At 40.7% G+C, this 21,942-nt stretch overlaps 1 protein-coding gene across 19 annotated transcripts in view; it reads right to left on the minus strand.

The window, feature by feature from the left end:
* Positions 1-21,942, minus strand: part of ptprfa (protein tyrosine phosphatase receptor type Fa) — a 316,842-nt gene that overhangs the window by 27,243 nt on the left and 267,657 nt on the right. For 9 of the 19 annotated variants that reach the window (XM_058637876.1, XM_058637872.1, XM_058637886.1 and 6 more), the window contains 5 exons: positions 17,302-17,465; positions 13,049-13,060; positions 10,917-11,026; positions 6,187-6,219; positions 5,664-5,761 (listed from right to left, as the gene is read on the minus strand). In XM_058637876.1, coding sequence (XP_058493859.1) covers positions 5,664-5,761; positions 6,187-6,219; positions 10,917-11,026; positions 13,049-13,060; positions 17,302-17,465 — 417 coding nt within the window. The remainder of the gene's footprint in view (positions 1-5,663; positions 5,762-6,186; positions 6,220-10,916; positions 11,027-13,048; positions 13,061-17,301; positions 17,466-21,942) is intronic. The other 10 variants (XM_058637888.1, XM_058637882.1, XM_058637881.1 and 7 more) reach the window with 3 other exon arrangements.

Raw genomic sequence — 21,942 nt, forward strand, 5'->3', positions numbered from 1 at the left:
AAATAGGGACATACTTTTCAAAATGGACATTGTATTGTACCAAAAAAGACTTGAGACTATTCCTTTTGCCCCCTGATGGTAATCTAAGAGAATACCGGTTTCAGGCAGTTCTGCATTGGCTTTACAGTTCAAACTGAAGAAATCAGTAAAAAACAGATTGTGAAGTGTGCTTCTGTCAAATCTATTGTCTCTGCATTTGTTCTGATCTGTTTGGTGGCCGCTTTCTATCGTTTGCTGGCTGTAGATGCAAGAGTGAGTTAAGCTGAATTATGACATGCTGAAGGGTTAGATGCCACGTTAATATTAATGCTTTTCATGCTCCTGCTGCTAATCGTACATCATCTAGAAGACACACACACGCGTGAACACACACACAGGCAAAAGGAAGCAGAGACAAGGCCTTTAATATCCTGCAGCTCCACCCCAATCACAGTCTACGACTGATAATAATGACAATGGTGAACCAGGTTGAATGCACATCTTATTTAACAGCCTTTTAGCTCAGGCTCTTTGTCTACCCTTCACTGACAGACCATGGAGCCCGGTGACGAGACATGTCCATCATTTATTCAGCCTGTCAGATTTATCACAGAGCTGCTGCCTCCACAGACAATAAGAACAACACAACAAGCAGCCAGGTGTGAAGTTAACAACACTAACTCATCCAACTGACTTAATTACTCTATCGTGGATAATGTATTCTAAAAACAAATGTCCTGCAGTGATGATGAAACAAACACAAATGCAAATCTACTGAATATATCGCTTTAAAGTAATAGTATGAGGAACACCTAGAGCCAACATACCACACTTAACAAAAGACTCACTGAATAAAATCTACACCTGCTTAAGTCTTCAATATCACAAGAACATGGTATCTTGCTGTTACACAGCCTTTTCTGAGTGGAAACTGATGTGTGCTCCAAAGTCCATGGAGAAAATCAGCGTTTTTAGCTCATGGGGACACAGGAGCTGCTGCCACATTTGGTAAGTTTGTGTTACTTAGGTAAATACGAATCAAGGATTTCAAACACTGAAACCATTCAAAGAAAACACTTGAACTTACTGATGGAGGCAGCAGTTGGTCAACAACTCCTGTGTGATGCAAAAATGACCTGTTTTCTCTACGGGCTTTGGTGAGGAGAGTTCGAACAGTTTCCACCTCAGAAAAGACTTTCTAATGATGAGATAAAGCAGTGAATATATTCTTGCACCGGCCCAGTGATCCTATCATTAAGAGCCAATGTTAATATGAGCAGCAGTGTACACAGCAGTGTCGACAGTGTTCCCTGCTAAAGCACATACAGTTAGGGCTCGGGGTAAAAGCCAAATACAAGTTTTACTTGTGCCTCTACATGTTAAAGATGGACGTAATTATTAAAATGTAATGACGTGCATTGGCGTGGAGGCCGCGCGCGTTAAATAAAGTGGTCTCCAGCCGTCTCCAAACAGAGCAGCTCATTCATCAGATGTAACAAGCTGTGAGATCCTCTGGCAGGTCTCATTTAAAACACAACCATTATCAGCTCTTCATTTCAAGCCCTGCTGCTCTCACTATGGACTAATGGCTGAAAGCTCCATGCAACAGGACGCAAGAGCACAGAATGTGTGTGTGTGTGCGAGAGTCGACCGGGTGCTAATATAAATGCAAGCCTGCAGATCAAAGTTTATTGAGTTCTTCAAGTTCTTTAAAGGGATAGTCTGGGTGAATTGATGTGGAAAGTTTTGCTTCAGGAATGGGATTCTTCAGTGGGGTGCGAAACCCAAAAAATGTCAACGATTCAAAGAGACATATCAATTAAATTGGGTCCCAAGGACACGCTGGAGGGATTTTATATATCTAGGCTGGCCTGGGAACGCCTTGGGATCCCCCCCAGAGGTGCTGGCAGGACTGGCTGGGGACAGGCTGCTGCCCCCGCGACCCGGATCATTTTCTTCTCCTAAATTTACCAGTCACAGTCACATGTACTCTACATACCCTCACAAAATGAAACTTCTCGAGCATTTTATGACCATTTGTAGCTCAAACGGTCACAAAACAAAGAGACTGGTTCCAAAATAATTGGGCCCACCTCTCAGCTGTGTACCAATTCCACCCGTGCTTGTATTAACAAATTAAACTGTACACTGCAGATGGTCTGATGAAAGCATGACTGTTTTTAATATGCAATGATGTGTCATCTTTTTCTCACCACTGTCTCTGAGAACCAGCCTGAAGCCCAGACACTGAAAACATGTCTACCAGCAGGAACCCAGGCAAAAACAGAGTGACAACCCGGGCAGCTGCAGGTTCTTAATGACCATCGTTAACAACCTGCAGCTCTCCAACAACTGGAGTTGACTCTAAATGGCAGTTTCTATCACACCTTAGTGCAGACCAGTGACTGTCGTTAGGACACACTGGAGTTACAGTCAGCACTCTACTCATTTCACACAGGTTAAGTTTCCCCGCTTTAACCACAAACTTCCAGAACTGAAGAAGCTTCCTGGTAGAGAGGTGGAACATTTAGAAGAAATCTGCAAGTCCAGTTCCTGATGATTCAATTACTTTTAGATTAGCACAAGAATCTCAGCTCATTAAGAACAAAACTAAGCATTTTTTCTTGTTCACTGCCTTCAGCTAACATGTCTTCTGCACATCTCAGTGATGCTGTCTACATCCATGGTCCTCAAACTGTGGTATACGGGTGTACCACCAGTGGTAAGCAAGCTTCCTTTGGTGGTACTTGGATCACCTTATCCCATCTTAATCTGATTTCACTATATCAGTGTGTGATGTACATGTGAGGAAGAGGAGGATGATGAGAGAGCAAATTGTCTTATCGGGAATAAATCTGCCTCCTGTGAAAAGTCTGTAGCTGACTTTACTTCAGGAATTCAATATTTTCTCAAGTGGTATAAAACGTTTGAAAAACTAGTCATATTTATATGCTATATTCCCTACTCCAAAAGGCCAAGGATTTCTCTTAACCACTTAAAAATGCACAGTTATACTTATTAACATGGTTGATTTGACAGAACTTGCACTCAAACTGTTTTTTTGGGCAAATATAAGGTGAGAGTGTCAAATAATTTTCATTAGAAAACTAATAAAACATAATAAATGTCATTATTCCATGCTTCTTTGAGTGTGTGTATCTTATGTGATGAGTTTTAAGTGGGCTGGGGTCAACATGGTCGACCATAGCACTTTACTAGCATTACAGTTGCTAACACATTATTTATAAACATAGAACCAAGGTGAAATGAAACAGAAGCGAACAAGTGACATAAGAGTGTTTTCAACAGCCTGACCCTGAATTTAGAGCCACTTTATATGACAGTGAGTCAGCAAAAAGATGTTAGCCTGATGCTAGCATTACTCCATACTGTTAATCTAAAGTTTCAGACAAATAAGCAGATATTCCTGAAATAGTTTTGGCTTATGTGTATTACATATGTATTTTTTGAGATGTTAACTAATCAAATAAGTAGCTAACTACCTAGCACACACACAAATAAATCATAGTTTTCTCCTACAAGCAAGTTAGTTTACATGTTAAGTAGCTAGCATTAGCATTCCAGCCCTTTTCTATTGAGAAAAATGGGGCACGGTACATTAATAACATTATCTCCCACTGTGAGGGTAATATGTATTTTCATGTTTTGCCAGGAACTTAAAAAGGTCACCACTTCATATTAAAATAATATGTAACATTACCATTTTAATAAGAAATTAATTATGGCCCCTGGAAACTGGGCTAATTACTTAACTTGTAAGTTGCACTGCATCTAATAATTGCATGTGTTTCTTGTTCTTGGTGTTATTATGTATAATCTTATTCTTAACACCATATTTATAATGTTATTGTTTATAATCTTATTCTAAGTAATATGAATGCACCCATTGAGACATATTTTAGCAACAATTATAGCTGCGGTTTTTCCACCCCCGTCATTAGTCATATCTGCATTTCTTGTGATTGCAAGGCAAAAACAACAACAATAAGGCTCCAAAAAGTTCACTACATTTCTCTGCACTGGGTCAGAAAAAAACTAGAAAGAAACAGGGAAAGGTAGAAAAGCTGATTCAGTTGCTGTTTCATAATTTATATGCCCTCTTTCCTTCTGTTGTACATAAACAGGGCACCCATCTGTCCTGGTTTATCCGCTTGGAAATTCACCACTTTAAATGCAAATTACCTTCCCTTGTAGGACATCAACAAGCCATAATCCCTCACTGGCTTTTTAAAGTAGGTAAAGGCAGTGGAATATTATTCTTGGATAGAATGCACAGAATGCATACTTAGCAGAATCCCCCCTTCCCCCCCAGTGTTGAACTTAGACTCTGTTACAGTAAACCAGCTCCATACATGAGTATAAACAAGTGGTGTGGAAAATATACTCAGCTATTTGGGTGAGAAAATAGATTGTTGATTTACCAGCTGTGTCAGTTGTAAAGTATACTGTATATATGTTTAAAGAAAAGCCCTGCTATGACAGTAGTTTCCAACATTAAATGGATCAAACCAAGTGGATCTAGGGGTAGAGTCAGAAGGGTAGTTTGTCCTGGCTGACATCTGTGCCATACTGAAGATACTTCCAGAATTAAGTCGTAATATTACAATTTCTTTTCACTTTTTCAGTGATTATGCCTCATCCACATGATGTGACGGCCAATTCCTTCAATTTTACAATTCATTACAATGCCATACAGCATCGACGTCATACTCACCGGAGCTCCACTCCTGGATCCAAAATCTTAATTATCAATCTAATTGTTTCTGGAGAAACTATAAAACTTCAAAGATATAAAACCATTTGTAGCAGCCCTGCAGTGGAACACTATAAGCCATTTTCTCTTCCACTAAAGAGAGAAAATCTGTGTGATTCTTTCCTCGGGAATAGACTCAGTTTTCTCTCAGAATCTTTTCAATGTTCTGATACTGAAGCCAATGTGATGCTGATGTGACAAAGGATGAAGTATTTCCTTATTTGTGAAGCTCAAACCAAAGCATAACCTCACAAAATGCTCCCTCATCTTGTAGCAGGTGGCAGCTGAGATTATGCTTGAAAATAAAATTATGAGATTTTTTTCTCTTAATATTGCGACTTTTTTCCTGTAAAATTGCAATATTTTTCCTCGCAATATTACAACTTTATTCTTGTAATATAATAACCTTATTCTCATAATAGTGGAACATTTTTCTTGTAATATAATAACTTTATTCTCATAATATTTTTTGTAATATTACAAGTTAATTCTCATAATATTGTGACTTTATTCCCATAATATTTCAACTTTTTTTCTCGTAATATTACAACTTAATACTCGTAGTATTGCACTTTTTATTTTATAATATTGGGACTTTTTTCCATGTAATATTATAACTTTATTCTCAAAAACTTCAATATTGTTTCTTCAGTGTGGCTCTAAAACTCTGTCATACACAAACTACTCAGTAATAAAGCTAAGAAGATTTACCCTTGAACTCTACAGTACCACATCGTAATTCGAGTCAAATATGTGGATAACGTGTGAGTGAGATCAACTAATGTCAGTAAATCTGACGCAGATAATCTCTTACTGCATTTATGAAAAGTCGTCTTTTTTCTCTCTCTTTCTCTTGTCAAAGCACAAACTTGAATTCTATCCAATAATGACTTTTGTCTTATGATGTTACCTCGTATTCCTGCGAGAAGCGCAGGCCGTCGTTGGCTCTGAGTCTCTCGATGTGGTCAGCCAGGTCACAGATGGCGATGGGAGGATGTTCCCTCATCCCTGCAGCGAGAGGCGGAGCAGTGAGTACAGACCATCATCACGTGTATACACACACACACACACACACACACACACACACGTGGATGTATGCTGAAATCTCACAGCTAATTGGCCACAGTGGTACGAGGTGACTGCGTGTGAGCACATAGCATTAACGGACATGCTGATTGGTTTAATCTGGATTTCCTTAGATTATAACAGGTGAAGTGCTAAGAATCACACAGGTGGATTGGTGAGTATGGACAACTGATTTAGTGATTTAACTGTTTTATTTTTAAACTCTTGGTTCTGGTGATGAGAGCTGGCTGACATGGAGCAGTCAGAGGAAGACGAGGTGACGGCTGAGGTGAAAAGGAGGAAGAAGGTGAGGTGGGAATGGAAGGACACTTTAGTGAAACACAGGAGGAGGAGGAATGAAAACTAACTTGCAGTGTTCGGGCAACTGAGGACACTGGAACCTGTGGGGAGAGACCAGGCAAAACAAAGAGCACAGGGGTCAGTTATAGGAAAGTACAAGGGAGAAGGAAAGAACAGAAAAGAAAAGAGGACAGGGATCTCTGGGACACAAGCTGTCTGTTTGTGCATCCTCTGCATTCTCTGCTGCACCTGTTCAGTGATTTACCCTCAGGCTCTTAAGGCACACATGGGCAACATGTGGCCCCGGGGCCAGATCGGGCCCGCAAACCAGTTTTATCCGGCCCGCGACATCCGGGCCTCACGGGCCTTTGCTTTTTCAGATCATGTGACAGATCAAGGTTGTGATGACACAATCAGAGCGAAGATGCTGCGTTTAAATATATATGTTTTTCATGAGGCGTCTCGTACCTTCACATTAATAGCATTTAGCGAGTGAAACATAGCCAGACTTTTATTTTGAAATCGGCACAGGGAAGTAAATGCATCAGTGAGGTTACGACGTGGCTAAACAAAACCTTTTGTTTTGTTTGTTTTTTCCACTTTTTTATAGCATTTTTCACTTTAAATGGATTTTATGATTGTTATTTCTTTTAAAAACATGATTTGTGGCCCTCAGTGCATATAGACATGTTTATTGGGTGAAACACCATCATATTAAGATATTCACAGAATATGACGCCTAATAAACGGGATGCCTTTTCCTCTGATGCCATTAATTACATGTTTTTGAGGATTGTGTGCTAATCTGCACCTCAACAAATGTTATAGCTCATCAACTAAATATAGTGAACAGGGTAAATGTGTTTATACTGTCTTTACCCGCCAAAATAATAAACAGAAACATTAGAATTCTACGCTTTCGTACAGATGATGACACCTGAATAAATATAGAAACTTTAGAGTAATAGTATAAGCAAGTTACAGACTCAAAGTTCATCTCCTGACATTGATTAAACCTCTATAACTCCTCCCTGATATTAGGGCTGCAACGGTTATTCAATTAATCAATTAAAATTTGATTAGCAAATGAATGATTCGCCCACTATTTTGGTAATGCGTTTGAATGTATTTTCAAAGAATTATAACAGGTTTTCTGATTTTCAGCTTCTTAAATATGAATATTTTCTGGTTTCTTTGCTCCGTAGAAAAAAGAAATCATGAGAACATCATTATTGCCAGGTTTGGGTAACACTGATCAATATTTTCTGAGATTTTATGGACCAAACAAGTACTCAATTAATGGAGACATTAATCAATGATGAAAATATTGTTAGTTGCAGCACGACCTGATCCATATTTAGTCTCTTTTTATGAAATAAATCCCTTTATTAATTCTTTTAAAATGTCTGAGGTGCGGCTCTACACCTCACAAACCTGTCTTAGTTTTCTGTTCTTGTTCCTGTGCCACACACTCAATGACACACAGAAAATATAATAACAAGAAGAAGAAGAAGAGGAAAAATAATAGGAGGACTTTTCATGGTGGCTTTCGGGGTGACAGATCCAATTGTGCTTACAAATGAAATTTCTGAGTCATAGATAAAAAATGAGCAACACCATCAAACACACTGATAAACTTGTGTGAGATGAACCTGGTGTGTGACTGTCGGCCTCAGCGTGTGATAATTAGCTACAGTGGACTCTGCTCTGATATCTGTTATAATCTGCGGCATGTGCAGCGGCTTCTGTGGAGAGAGACCACGAGGATCCTTGTTCACTAAATCTTTGTTGTTTCTGTTCACTGCAGGCAAAAGAGCCGTATCATTTAGTAAACATGTCTTTCGAGTGCTTCCTGAGACACAGTGGCTGGCACTGTTGCCTCACAGCAAGGAGGGGTCACCAATTCAAATCCCATGTGTGAGTGTGGTGTGGTGTGAGTGTGTCTGTGTCTGTGTGAGTGTGTCTGACGTCTATTCTCATACAAAGTTTGACGTTTAGTTGAGACAAACAGCTGCTGGATGTCCTCCTTTGTTGTCTGTTGTGTTGGGTTCGGTGTCGTCCGTTGTTGGCGCACCCCACACCCCCGCCTACCAAGTAAAAGGACTGTTCTCAGTCAAAACGCAAGTCTGACTGAGGGCTTTACCATTCCAAACCATACCGTACTTAACCATACCATGATGAAAACACGCCACAAATCAAGTCTTAAGTCTCTGAAGGTAAAGATAGTAATGATTCTCTAATTCCATCTTGAGTGGAAGCTTCGAATAACGACCGATGCGTGTCTCTCTGTTACTGAACATTTGATGCTTAATGCTGCAGTTTGAACAACGGAGCGATGCAGGAAAAAGACTTCAAAATAAAAGCACCTGCAGTTCCATGTATGATATGAATGTCAAATCTGCGTTAATAGCAACAGATTCTTTCACATTCACACATGCAGGGTTTTAACAGTTTTAAAGCAGCTAACTTCAATCATATTATTGAATTATGTTAAACTTAAGTTCAAGGCAACCATTAATAATATAAATCTGGTCTGGGATTGGGTCATGTGGAGGATAAAGTGGTAGAAAATGAGTGAGTGAATGCTTCCTGAGTAACATATTGGAGTTGTGTGAGGTTGGTGGGCTTCTTCAGTTTTATTATATTTATTTATATTTAAAAAGTTACACACTGCGGCTTTAATTGCGGCAGAATAAATAAGCATCAAAAGGTAAAAAAAAAAAGAAAAAAGCCACCTACAGTAAAGCGCTGCAGACATTTCACAGCTTAGACTTCAGAGCGTAATGAAATATGTTATCATCCGCCAGTGTGCGGTGTGTTTGTTGTGAATAAACTTTCTGAGGCCACCCAGTGAGCTGTCACTGACAGCAGAACAAAGGTTGGCAACTAAATGAGTTGATGAATCTGTGTTGATATAAACAACATCTGCCAAAGTCCCTCCCACCGCGACCAGAGGTAAATGCCACCCCTGTGACTGCGAGAGGAAAATGGATGAAAAACAATGAAAATATCTCCCACTGAAAGACAGGTGGGAGACAGAGATGAGAGTGAGTAAGAAAATACTCTGATGGGAGAAAAACAAGGAGCAGGTTAGACAGCTCAGAACATCTCAAGTATTTATGAGGGGAGCAAAGGAGCCAAACAGATGATGTTATTTTCAGAGCCACAAAGTTCTGGACAGACGGACGAATGAAGGTCAGACTGACACCTGTTTCTGCACAACAGTTAAAAAAACACACCACCACAGTCACGACCTGCAATTAGCGACTGCAATCAAAGCCAAACGAGGATTTCACTCCAAAAACTGTGCATACAATAAACGAAAACTGAATTTAAGTCAACTCAGTTTTCAACAGTTACAGCGACGGACAAATGTTCTGCACATGAATTATTCATTATATTATTAATATAAAATTAAAACAGGCTTAAGACCAGTCTATGGGCTTTGTCTGAAACCTTTGATTTTCTTCCACCCTTCAGTCTGCTTACGGGTGAATTTGATTCTATTTTACATCATCTCTCGTGATTTTATCTACCAGAATGTTTTGTTTAGCTTCTACTTATTATAAGCAGCAACCAGTCATGATGTCATCCATTAAAACACCAAAACTCCCACTCTGAAGCTTCCAGAATCACAATTTGAAGAAGAACTGAAACTAGTTATCAATACCACAAACTCAAATTAAGTAATTTTTCCATTGACTGCCCTTCAAACGGACTTTTTGCAACCAGTGGTGTCGCCCCCTGTTGGCGATTCATGATAATACTACATCTCTCTCCCTCATACACTTGACTCTTCATTTATTATGTGTTTCTTTTGCTTATACTGTGGCATTTTATGCCGCTAACACACGCACAAAATGATTGTTTCAATGTTTTTCAGATAAATCTGGTTTTAGTTTTAAACAGCAAAGCCTGATTTTTATACTCGACACTTTACTCTCATGACGCACACCTGTATAGAAGTTGTTATAATTTCATATTTTGTTGCACAATGACAAATTAGATTTGTGTCAATATTCTGAAACAACACTTTTTAAAAAGCAAAATAAATGTCAATGTAATCATTCAAAAATAGTATATTTTATTGTGTGAAAATATAGGGCGGGCCTTAGGAAGCTGCCTGCTGATTGGCTGGAGTCTGGAACTCGTTCCCCGTCGACATGTATTTTAGGTTAACGTTAGATATTTAAAATTATTTTGTCAGATGTTGACGGGGAACGATGTTCCAGACGGACAGCGACTTCCGGTCCATTGAGCTGTCACTCCAAAACTCCAGCCAATCAGCAGGCAGCTTCCCACAAACAAAAAAAACACGTCGCAAAGAACAAGTGTATATTAACAATAAAATACACTATTTTTGAATGATTAAATCGATATTTTTTTGCTTCTTAAAAATTGTTGTTTGAAAATATTGACACAAATCTAATTCCATACATAAAGATGTTTCATTTTCAACATTTGGACAAAAAAAAACATGTTTTCTTCTCAGATAAAAAAAAATTCAGACTCTCCTCCTCACTTTTTATCAACAACTTCATCAGATCCATCCATTATTAAGAAGAACGCACAAACGACGCACGACTCATTAAGTTTTGCCGAGCGACAATTATCAAAAGTGTGGAGTGATGGAGGATACGTCGGGCGTTAATGAGCCTCGGCTGCCGTTATCACACAGAGGGAAGCGGCCCGAGGGAAAGAGAAAAGACCACTTTTTTTTTCTAATGACCCAGAGATTTGATGATGATGATCATGGTGCTGGATGTTTCTGTGTGTTTGTGTGTGTGTGTGTCCATACCTTGTGTCTGGTAGTTGAGTCTTCTCATCTCCACAGGGTCTGAGGAGTGGGCCAGCAGTGAGTCCTTGACCCCCGCCATGTGCTCGTCTTTGGCCGGACACGTTCTTTTCCTGCCATAAAAGAAAACGGTGGCATTGTCAGAGGAAACAATGAGATAGAAGACTGACATCGGATGAAAATACTGTCCTTAAAGTCAGGGTTTCTTCAGTGTCTTGTGGTAAAGGGACCATTAATAATGACCATGCATACGCTTTGAATGAATGAATGAATGAATGAATGAATGAAATCATTTCCTAACCTGCCTAATTAATCAAATAACCCAGAATATCAGCAAGAATACCACAAAACCAACAGGCAACAATTAATCACTGGATGTCAGTACTTGCTCCTTCACTGAATATACAGTATATTTCCCTCTGACATGTTGCGCCGCACGACAAACATGTTTACTGCTGTACTTACTTAAAATATGAGATTTAACCGTGAACAATCACAAATTGGTGTTTAATATGTGAAAGAAACAAACCAGTGTCATCGGCAAAGAAAGTAACCAAAAAAATTTAAGTTGATTGTCTGTGAGAAATGTGAGATAATGAAAGGTTGGAGACATTTAGAGTGTCAGACCGTGATTCTTCTAAGTGTGGGCTGTGAAGGTACTGCAGATGGGCCGTAACAGGTCATACAATTTTTATAATAAATTTATAATTAAGCTTCCAATAACCAATACATATTTTCAGCATCTTGAACTTTATTGTAAATAAAGTAGATACTGCATATATGCAGAGGCCTGACTCAAAGTTAAAAAGTGTTATTTTCTGCCCGTTTATGTAATTTGTAAAAGTTTTGGCACATGTTTCCACAAACATTTTGGGGAATTTTTAAATGGGCCGTGGCATTCCTAAGTTTGGGGATAGTGGTAGTGACGACATTATTACTGTTTATCTTCATGAACTGACTCTAATATTCACTCTATATTGTGATTTTTTTTAAGTAAAGGTACCATCACAAGTTGGTATTTTTCAATCAGGCTGAAATATTTTGAATAAATATCTGATGATTGCAATATGATTCCCGATATCGGAGGGAACTGTTCTCATTTTCATTCAAATAACATATTTAAAATAATTACTGTGTGATGTTTGTGCAGATCTGTGAGGTACAACGCGTATCAATCAAGACAATAACTAACTCTAAAAGGACATTTTGGCTTTAACACATTTCAATACAATTTGGAGTAATTGTTCAGCCCTAATTTTTTTTGTTCTCACATACTTTCCAATAACTCCACATGATGAAGCATCATTTCTACTCTTTTGCTTCCTGTGATCACAATGTTTATTTTCTGTCTTTATTAGTTAGTCGTTAGTTTATTAGTCGTTCTTTATTCTCCATCCTCGTTAATCATCTCCCACCATCAGCTCCACCAGAGGGAGCTTTCACCCACAGCTGCTGCTGCTCAGGAAATACAGTCGGAGACGTAATCATCACATTTCAGTCATACAATCTGGTGGTGAGTCCGTGTCCGGTGTGTGAAACTTTTCTATCGTGGCGGCAGCCGGTTGCTATGGCAACACAGGACACCTTATTTTTTTCTTTTTTAAATCATTAGACAGTTGTCCAGGTTTCAATGTTTTAGTGATGAAGAGAGTGAATATATATATGAGGCATGACGGGTGGATGAGAAAGGTCACGACAGTGTGATCGTTCTGCCTGTGGACTGGAGTTTTCCTGTGTGTGTGTGTGTGTGTGTGTTCCAGGTGAAGCTGCAGGTGTGTGTGTGTGTGAGGCGCTGAAATGTGAAGGAACCACTGAGGGAGGGTCATTCTGAGGGGAAGCTCCACACACAAACACCTCAACAGCACAAAACACACTCAAAACAAACAAATGGGCTCCAAGGCACACACATGCTCAGCGGAGCTGTCAGCTGAACCTGACACGTGAAAGAGCATAAAGCTCCAAGACAGCTCAGAGAAGCTGGCATGACTGCGGGGAAATGTAACAGAAACAATGAGCACCTGTCACTTCTCATCACCGCGGTGAGAAAACCCAACAACAGCACGGCAGGATGTGCAGAGACAGGAGTGAGGGTGGAGGGTGAAGGTGGTGGTGTAGGAACAGACCGAGACACTAACCTTTCTTGTTTGCTGCATCCACAGAAAGCAGGTCGGCAGTGAGAGGAACAGAGCAGAGAGAGACGAGAGGTTAACAAACAGGTTGTCGGCAGCAGCAGGACCACAACCGTTCACAGCATTGTGCTGCTGCCTGAGCTTTGGAACTGATCCACAGTCGGATGATCGCCTTCAATTATTCCATGGTGGCTTTCCGTTCCACAACGTACCACACTGTACCAAACCATGATGGAAACACAGCTCTGTGAACCTTCACATGAGGGTCACAGAGGGCTGGAATCCCAATCCCAGCTAACATAGGACGAAAGGCCGGTTTCACCCTGGAACAGGTCGCCAGTCCATCGCAGGGAAAAACTCAGGAACGTTCACTTTCCAACGGTGGATTTAAAGTGTCTAACTGCATGTTTTTGGACTGTGGGCGGAAGCTGGAGTTCACACGGAGAGAACATGCAAACTCCACACAGAAAAGGCCTCGGTCGAAGCTTCTTCCTGTGTGGCAACAATGCTAACAAATGTCTGTCTTTGGATCCTGAATCTCAGCCTTCAGCAATGTCAGGTCGTTGTTGAGTTGAAGGCTCCGCTCTAACCTTCAGTTTTTCACTCTTCTCGTCTCTCTATGCCTCGCCTCACAGTCTCTACACGTTGCAGCAGCTCAACCTGAACCTGAACCTGAACCTGAACCTGAAGGAAAGAAAAGTTCATGCGTGAAGTGAGTGCAGGGAAATTGTCAAGTAAATACGGGCAACTTTTCCCAAAGTAGCAGAAAGACTCTGAACTGCCAGTGAGCATATTCATCCAGTACAAAGGTGTTTTTATTGTTTTTTTATACTATATTGATTTTAATTGCTGTCTCAGCTTCCCGGCGCTTCAATTTTAACCCAACCGCGGGTCGATGTCCTCGTTATTCTAAACCATGTTTATCGTTACATGTGCTTAAATTTAACGGGGGTAAAAGAAGCGCAGGAGGACGAAATGGGGTTTATAAGAAAAGTGGGTTTGTATTTTTGATGCAGTGCTGACATTTTCATGTGTATGTTGACATTGGCAGTGGAGAGATAATGTTTCCTCTGTGAAGGATGGAGAAGAAAATCCCGCTTGTCGTCGTTCTGTGTGGAGATGCAGCTGAAGTTGTTTGTCAAAATGGAGATCAGCGTGATATCGTTTGAGCTCCGGGCCCAGAGACGTGAAAGTGACTGGTGTTCCAGTCGGATCGGTGGGAAAGTTAACGTCAAACGTACATGATGGTTTTTGCCACTTCTTTGCCTTTGACCGCAGCTCACTCACCGCTCACGCTTATGTAGATTTGCACACGCACTGTTGGATCTTACACCGTCTTGCCTCATGTTATATGAAATCCACGCCGTCTTGCTTTTTCCCTGTAGCATCCATGTTTATGTTTATAGAACTGTGCAGCTGACTTTGATTAGGCTTATCTTAGCTATTATTTCTCTTTTATTCTCTCTGGCGCTCCATCACCAGCGTAAAGACTGCACGTCACCTCAACATCTGACAGACATTGATCTTTGCATAAAATGACATCAACACTGTAAACACCAGTGACGTGTGGTCAGGGGAGGCATCGTGACAAGTAAAATACTAACAATGATAAAAGCAAATCAATGTGTCCACTTGACTGTTCTATAAATGAGTTTTCTGTATGATTTCAACATTTCCGTGGTCAAACTTGCTGAATTTACACATTTCCTGTTCCTGTTACACAGGAGAACGGTGAGGTGAGGCAGCGATGAGCTCTGTGCCTCAGCTCTTGGCATTTGGCGCATGCCCATGGCTGCCTCTGTTTGTACCGCCAATATACATGAGAAGGATTAGGCACATGGACTTACAATATATATACATATAAAGGTAAGACCATACACAATTCTCAATTTTAATTTAAAAAAAAGAAAATCGAATTTGACCTTATATTAATAAATATTATTTTGCTTTTCTTGCTATCGTATTGTTGAACAGTATGGAATTGATTAAAGCATAATCAAAATCGACATCTCTGAAGTGATGCTTTTCACACTGATTTGTGGCAAACGGCAGCACACACACACACACATGGTCCGAGCTCTAACCTGATTCATGAATATTATCACCCCATTTTCTTCACTTCTGCCAAAGCTCCATAAGTCAAGTGTTATCCTCTGTACCTCTGCAGACAATGTAAAAAGGAAAAGGTCGTTTTGGTTCAAACACCGTGGTTGTACAGTGAATACGCGCCCTGACCACACGCACCGTCGAATACAGTTTTTCATGTCAAATGTTCTTGTGTGGACAGAGAGAGAAAACAACCAATCCAATCAGATTTTCAGTAAATGACTGTTCAGCTTTATAATTCAGCTTTGATTCTCTCACAATGAGTCAAAAAGCGGACTTTCGGATTATACCACGCACCCATAATTCAACTCTCGCACACTCCATATTCCAAGTGATGGATTACGCGACTCGTGCAAACGCTCTTTCAGCTCGGAAAGTCAATTTTCACAGTCACTGAAATAAATAGAAAAAAAAAAACCCACTGGCTGCCTGGAAGATATGAAAAACACAGTCCACACACTATTATTATACGTGCAGGGCCACGTTGGTAATATTGTAATGAAAATAAAAGATGGAAAACATCTACATTGGTTGAGAAGAGTGAGAGAGACTTCAGATGGAGACGCATTCATCATAGACAAATGAAGAAACTGTCATCGGCGTGGCCATATGGACGCCGCCGTCAGCTCAGTCAGTGGCTCCAGATGTTTCATCCGAGCAGAGGGAGCACGAGGCCAACTGTTCGCCTGGAAAAAGAGAGGCCACAGGGCGACTCATGGAGACTTGTTCCCATATGACACGGAGGACCTCTGGCCCCGGGCCCTCGACCAAAGTCTGTGTGAACTCTGGAAAACGTCATCTGGAGAAAATGATGCGGGTCTCGCTCTCTCAGGACTGATCGCTCGGATACGAGGAGGAACATAATGAGCAGACGCTGCCTTCAAGGTCCACTTCAACTATTGCTGTTGTCTTTTATGAAAGATGTCATAAAGAGAGCGTTTATACGCTGAAACCGTGCGGTGAAATGTAGAGAGTGAACATTTTTTATGTAATATTGATCAAACTCACAGAAGTTTTTCTAGTAAATGGCTGAGGTCTCACTTTTATCAACGAGACTGTTTAAATATCCACAGAGGAAATCACACTGATAAAACCTTATAGATGTGCAATGCTGCCCTCCACAGTTTGACGTTGTTTATCACTGTCTCATCCTCTTCATTGCAGTACAAAACTACCAAACACAGTTAAAAGTTCCTCAACACGGCTCAAAGTTCTTCACCCAACTGCTTTCTCATCTCCTCAGTCTCTTCATCGAAGGTCTCTTCCTCTTCTGCAATACAGTCCAAAGTTCTTCAACACCGTTCAAAGTTCTTCAATAGAGCTCAAAGTTCTCCGCCCAACTACTTTCTCGTCTCTTCGGTTCCTTCATCAAAGTTCTCCTTCATTCCCTCCCTATTTGTGTTTTCTGCATTCTTTAATCTCTCTGGATTCTTCCCTCTTCTTCAACACAGCCCAAAGTTCTTCAACGCAGTCCATGATCCTACAACACGGTTCAAAGTCCTTCAACAGAGCTCAAAGTTCTCTACCCAACTTCTTTCTGGTCTCCTCTGTCTCTTTATCAATGTTCTCCTTCATTCTCTTCCTCTCTCTATTATCCCCATCCCTTACTCCTTCTGGATTCTTCATCTTCTTCAACACAGTCCAAAGTCCTTCACTGCAGCTCAAAGCTCTTCAGTGCAGCTTAAAATTCTCCACCCAGCTGCTTTCTTGCCTCCTCAGTGTCTGGATTATAGTACTCCTTCATTCTCTTCCTCTTTATGTTACCCTTATACTTTAATCATTCTGGATTATAACTTCTCCTGCAGCAGCTCAAAGCTCATCCTCCTCCAAAAGTCTCTGCCATGAGGAGATGTAAAATCTGCCTCAATGGCAAAGTGACATCTTCTCTCCTTCCTCTCGTGAAGTTGCTGTGGACTCCTAACCCCTCAACCCCAGAAACCATCAGTTCCTTACAGTCCTCCTTGTATGTCAAAGTCCTCCACAGACTCTTCTTTCACATTTGCTTTCAAACTAAATCCTTCAGTGACGGTCCCTTCAGAGGGAATAATTGGTGTAATCCAGTATAGACCAAATGTTTAAAGGTAAACAAGTCGTGATCTACTTTAATCCAAACAGAGAAAGAGTCTCAGTGCTGCTCCCTCTGTCACACTCACCTCTTGAAGAGTAGAATAGCGATGACGATGATGATGATGAGGATGACGGCCAGGACCGGACCCATCACCCACAGCATCTCCGGCTCCTCGGTCTGTCTCGTCATGCCGCTGTGGAGCTTCGCCATCACGGGCTCAGAGAAGGGACTGGCCGCGAACGTCCACTGCTGCAAAAAACACACCACAAGGTGATCGAGTGTCACTTTTAGAAACACAAACCCTGCTAAATGTTATGCACTGAACCTTTAAGATGTAGATGTGGCACATTTATTGGTGAGCCACACTGCGCCGTGGAGGATGTTTTGCTGCTGAGTGCATTGTTCTTTGCTTCTTAGCTGAAAAGTCTTCAAACCTCTTGCTTGTTACTTGGACTTTTGGATTCTTGCCGGAGTCTAATTGGATCTGTTTGTCCGCCTTTGCTGCTTCAGACCTTTGCCTCGGTTCCTCATCATATCAATAAAGTCCCTGAACGGCATAAGCGCCAACTCTGGTGTCTACACTTCCCCTCTGTTCTTGTCATTACTGCTGTGGTATCTCGGTGTAAAATATTGTCTCAGATCTGCGTGTGTGAGGAAGTTTGCAGTCTTTAAAATGGAATTAACCTCTCACCAGTGAGTGGAGTCTAATCTGCATCAAAATGAAGGTGAGACGTGAATAAAGCACGACACCGGTGGCAGCCAGTCTGCGTTTTCAAGCCATGAATGAAGACGATGGATTCTTCCTCTAGCTTTTTGTCCGCACAGCAGCTTTATGAAATGCTTCACCTTCACTAAACCCCTGCAGGCGTCTAAAGGCAGCAAAATGGATTTGTTGACAAATGTAAAGCCTCAGACTGGAGGCTCCGCGCCTCACAGCGGTGATATTACACACGACTGTCCACGGTGCTTACCATCACTCAAGTATGGATGGATCGAACACTGAGTTTGAATAAAGCAGGCGAATCACATCAATTTATTTAGTGTAACACTGTATGTTCTCTGCCTTTGGTTCGTTAGTAGAAACCAGAGTGAACACATGATGAAAAATATTTAATATTTGATACTTTCCAGTATGTAGTAATTTCCAAAACCTGGACCTGGACCCACAGATGAGTCGCTGCAGATTGTATTGGTCATCAAATAAATCTGTTGAATGTTTTACTAAATATATCATTTAAAAATGTATAAAATGAAGCTAAAAGCGGCTAAATAAGATGAGGCGTTTCAGAAAATGACATTAAAATAGTCAGAAATGTGATAAAATGTGGATTCCCAGATGATGCTCGGGAAAAACTGCCTGAGTGGGTTTCCAGGGATCTGATCGGTCACTAATTGGACAAATTGACAGGTTTGAATCTGTTATTACAAAATAAATCTGTTCAGAAATGTTACCATAAAGTGAAATTAAGATGCAAACCACTGCTGTGACCCTGATAAGTGAGTGTTAAACCTTATGTTACCATAGCAACCAGAGACCCCACTTCTTACTGCTAATGCTCCATGTTTTGTTCTTGAAATATACCCAATACTATTAAAATGTATATACAATAAAATGTAAATATAAAAACAAAAAAAACTATTGCTTTATTGCTTATGTAAAACTCAACAAGTCATTTCTTTGCAAAACACTCAGATTGATCCGTCAAAACCTGCAGACAGGAAGTTGCTGAGAGCAGGAAAAACAGATCAAACAGAAGGAAACAAAACTCTGACTGACAGCGAAACAGAAAGTGTGATAAAAGAATCATGAACCCAGAGATTCACGGACTATTTTCACTACAAGACAAATATAAAAGAAAAGTGCAACAACACTCAGACCAGCGCACGTTTACAAAGAGCTGACACAAATCCATCTATTTATTTATTTTGTGAGACATTTTAGCTGCTGCTGTCAAGATGAACACAGACAGTGATCAGTGACTCAGTGAAGCGGAGACTCAATCAATCCACTCCATGATTCTCTGCTCGGCAGAGCAGCTGCGATAATGAGCAGCAGCAGCAGCAGCAGCAGCTTCCACTGCAGTCGGTGTGGGAATTAATGCATTTTAATGTGGTATAAACAGGCAAGAGAGGTTTGTTTTCAAATCTGGGTAAGAACAAAACCTGTAACCATGGTAACAGGGAATATAGAAAAGGAAAGAAACAGCAGAGTTCTGGTCTTCACTCTGGACTGGGATCAATTTTCTGTCTTGGGCGTCCGACTGCGTTTGTTGGCGCCACAAATAATTAACAACAGTGACTAGTGTTTCCATGGTAACTGGACACAAATTGCTGAGATTAATGTTTTAACTTAATTATTAACCTGTTACACCACAAAAGGGACAATATGGTGTTCAGACGCCTGACCATTACATCTCATAATCTCTGTTCCAGTTCATCCCAAAGGTGCTCGATGGGGTTAAAGGTCAGGGCTCGGTGCGGGACCAGTCAAACTCAGAGTCAAACCACGTCTTTACAGTCCTTGCTTTGTGCACTTTGACTCTTCCTCAAACTGTTGCCTCTATAATAATATTGAATTATTTCAACAATTCAGAGAAAGAGGCAGCTCTTAGTGGGCGGAGTCGTTCAGAGCTTTTAAACGCAGCTTTGAATCTGATGATAGTGGATTCTGTTTCACTTTAAACGGCCTTTGAGTCCATTTATACTTCAGCTGTGTGGCCTTTCAAAGAAAACTAAATGTCCTAGAGAAAAAAAAAAAACTTTCCCCTCTTGATTATTTAGCCGCAGTTTGTACATAGTTGAATATTGACACGATAATAAACATTAAGTGGGAATTTTATGGATCAGTTGGGTGTAATTCTCTTTAAGTGACTGCGCTCCTCAAGTGTAGGGACTTGGACTGTTGCTGAGCGATACTATAAATATTCCTGTGAGTGTGACTGCGCTCCTCTGGGTGAAAGCTGTAAACACGATTGAAGTATGGTGCTTGTTAAAACAATGTCACCCCAAGACCAGCGCTGCTTCCTTATTGATTCATTAATTTCAGCACGTTTTTCTTTTTTCTTTCTCTCACTCCAGTATTTATCGGCGGCGGCTGAGACAGCTGCACATGAATTTTACATGAACTTTGTGGCTGGAAGATATTTGTTGAGCATTTGTCATGTGGCGAAATTCGAAAATAAAACAAATAGATTTTTGGGAAGTCGTGACCCTGAAAGATGGTACGCAGCATCAGAACCTTCCTAAAAAACCCATTTACTCACATTAGTGTGTTCTCGCTCTGCTCCAGTGACTCCGTTTTTAAAAGTTGATTTACGATCCTGTTATTTATGTTCACATTTATGCCCGAGAAGACGGGTGAAACATGGAAGGGCAGAGAGCAACGCTGGTGGGAAGACGCACATGGAAGGAAATAGTGAAATAAGACACGAAGGAGGAAGAAAAACTGTGAGTACAACAGGAAGGGAAAGAAGACAAGTGTGGAGAAGACGACGACATGAAAAGGAAAAAAAGACAAGGCACGAAAGAAAACTAGAAAATGAGACAAGAAGGAAGAAACCTTCATGGTAAAACAGCAAGAGAAAACAAAACAACAAACAAGACAATTAGGACGATGGAAAACTGTAAGAGACAAGATGGCAGAACAACAAGGAACAAGGAAGAAAACATGTAAATCAAGTCATTATTGAAGTCCAAATGATTGCACTTAAATGTCCAAAGCATAACTTTTGCACAGCTCAAAACACCATGTTTTGTGTCTTTGAGGTTTGACCTTGGATTCATAATATTCTACACGCCAAATCTTTACTATAAAATGGTATAAAGAATGAAAAATGGTCATTTTTAAACCGAGATTAACTTCACCTTAGTTGGGCTCATATTTTAGGGAAATGTCTTTTGCTTGTGGAAGAAAAACAAAGAAGCACAACTTACACACAACCAACTTTATCAACTGCTACAAGTGTGTGAGTGTTTAAGCCCCGCCCCCACACTAGAGGATAAATGGCCAGATTTTAGTCCCGATCTGGACCAAATTATCCTGTAGTGTGAGGGATTAACAGACTTGATTTTAAGGCCATCGGACGCATCAGAATCTTCCCGGTTTCAAATCAAAAGTAAGATATCTACGACTGAACAGGGATCGGGGGGCGTGAGCAGAGTTGAACGGGAAACGGATGTTGTGCACGTTTGTTTCTCAGCCATGACTTCATGTTCACAGTTTTTTGCGTCTCTATTAACAGAAGTCTGGAATGTTAATTCTGAGGTCACGTTCTGAAGTCACGTTGAATCACGTCTGAAGTCACGTTAAATCACGTGAGTTTCTGTGATCCCAAAACCCCAACCTCAGGGAAACATGGCTGCCACAGCAGGGACACCAAGTTTTTAGCCGCTTAATAAAAAGCTCACCCAAGTAAAATCTTTGCCAGCTTCAGTGTCCACTTTTTGAAGAATGTATTTGCAAGGTTTATCTCGTCAGTAGATTAGAAAGAGCACCATCATCATCATCATCATCATCTTCTTCTCCTTCTAAATTCAGCATCTCTCTTCCCTCCATTAGAGAACTCTCACCAACAAGCGTACCTTCCCTCTCTCTCTCTCTCTCTCTCTCTCTCTCGCTGTCTCCTGTACGTCTGTGAAACCCCCACCTGATCTTATCCTCCCCCCCATTAAGCTCCCTCTCTTTTCTCTCACTCCTCTTCTGTCAGTCCCACAGGACTTTGCATTG

Source organism: Solea solea, chromosome 9 (genome assembly GCF_958295425.1).
Source record: "Solea solea chromosome 9, fSolSol10.1, whole genome shotgun sequence".
In the NCBI taxonomy this organism is placed as follows: domain Eukaryota; kingdom Metazoa; phylum Chordata; class Actinopteri; order Pleuronectiformes; family Soleidae; genus Solea; species Solea solea.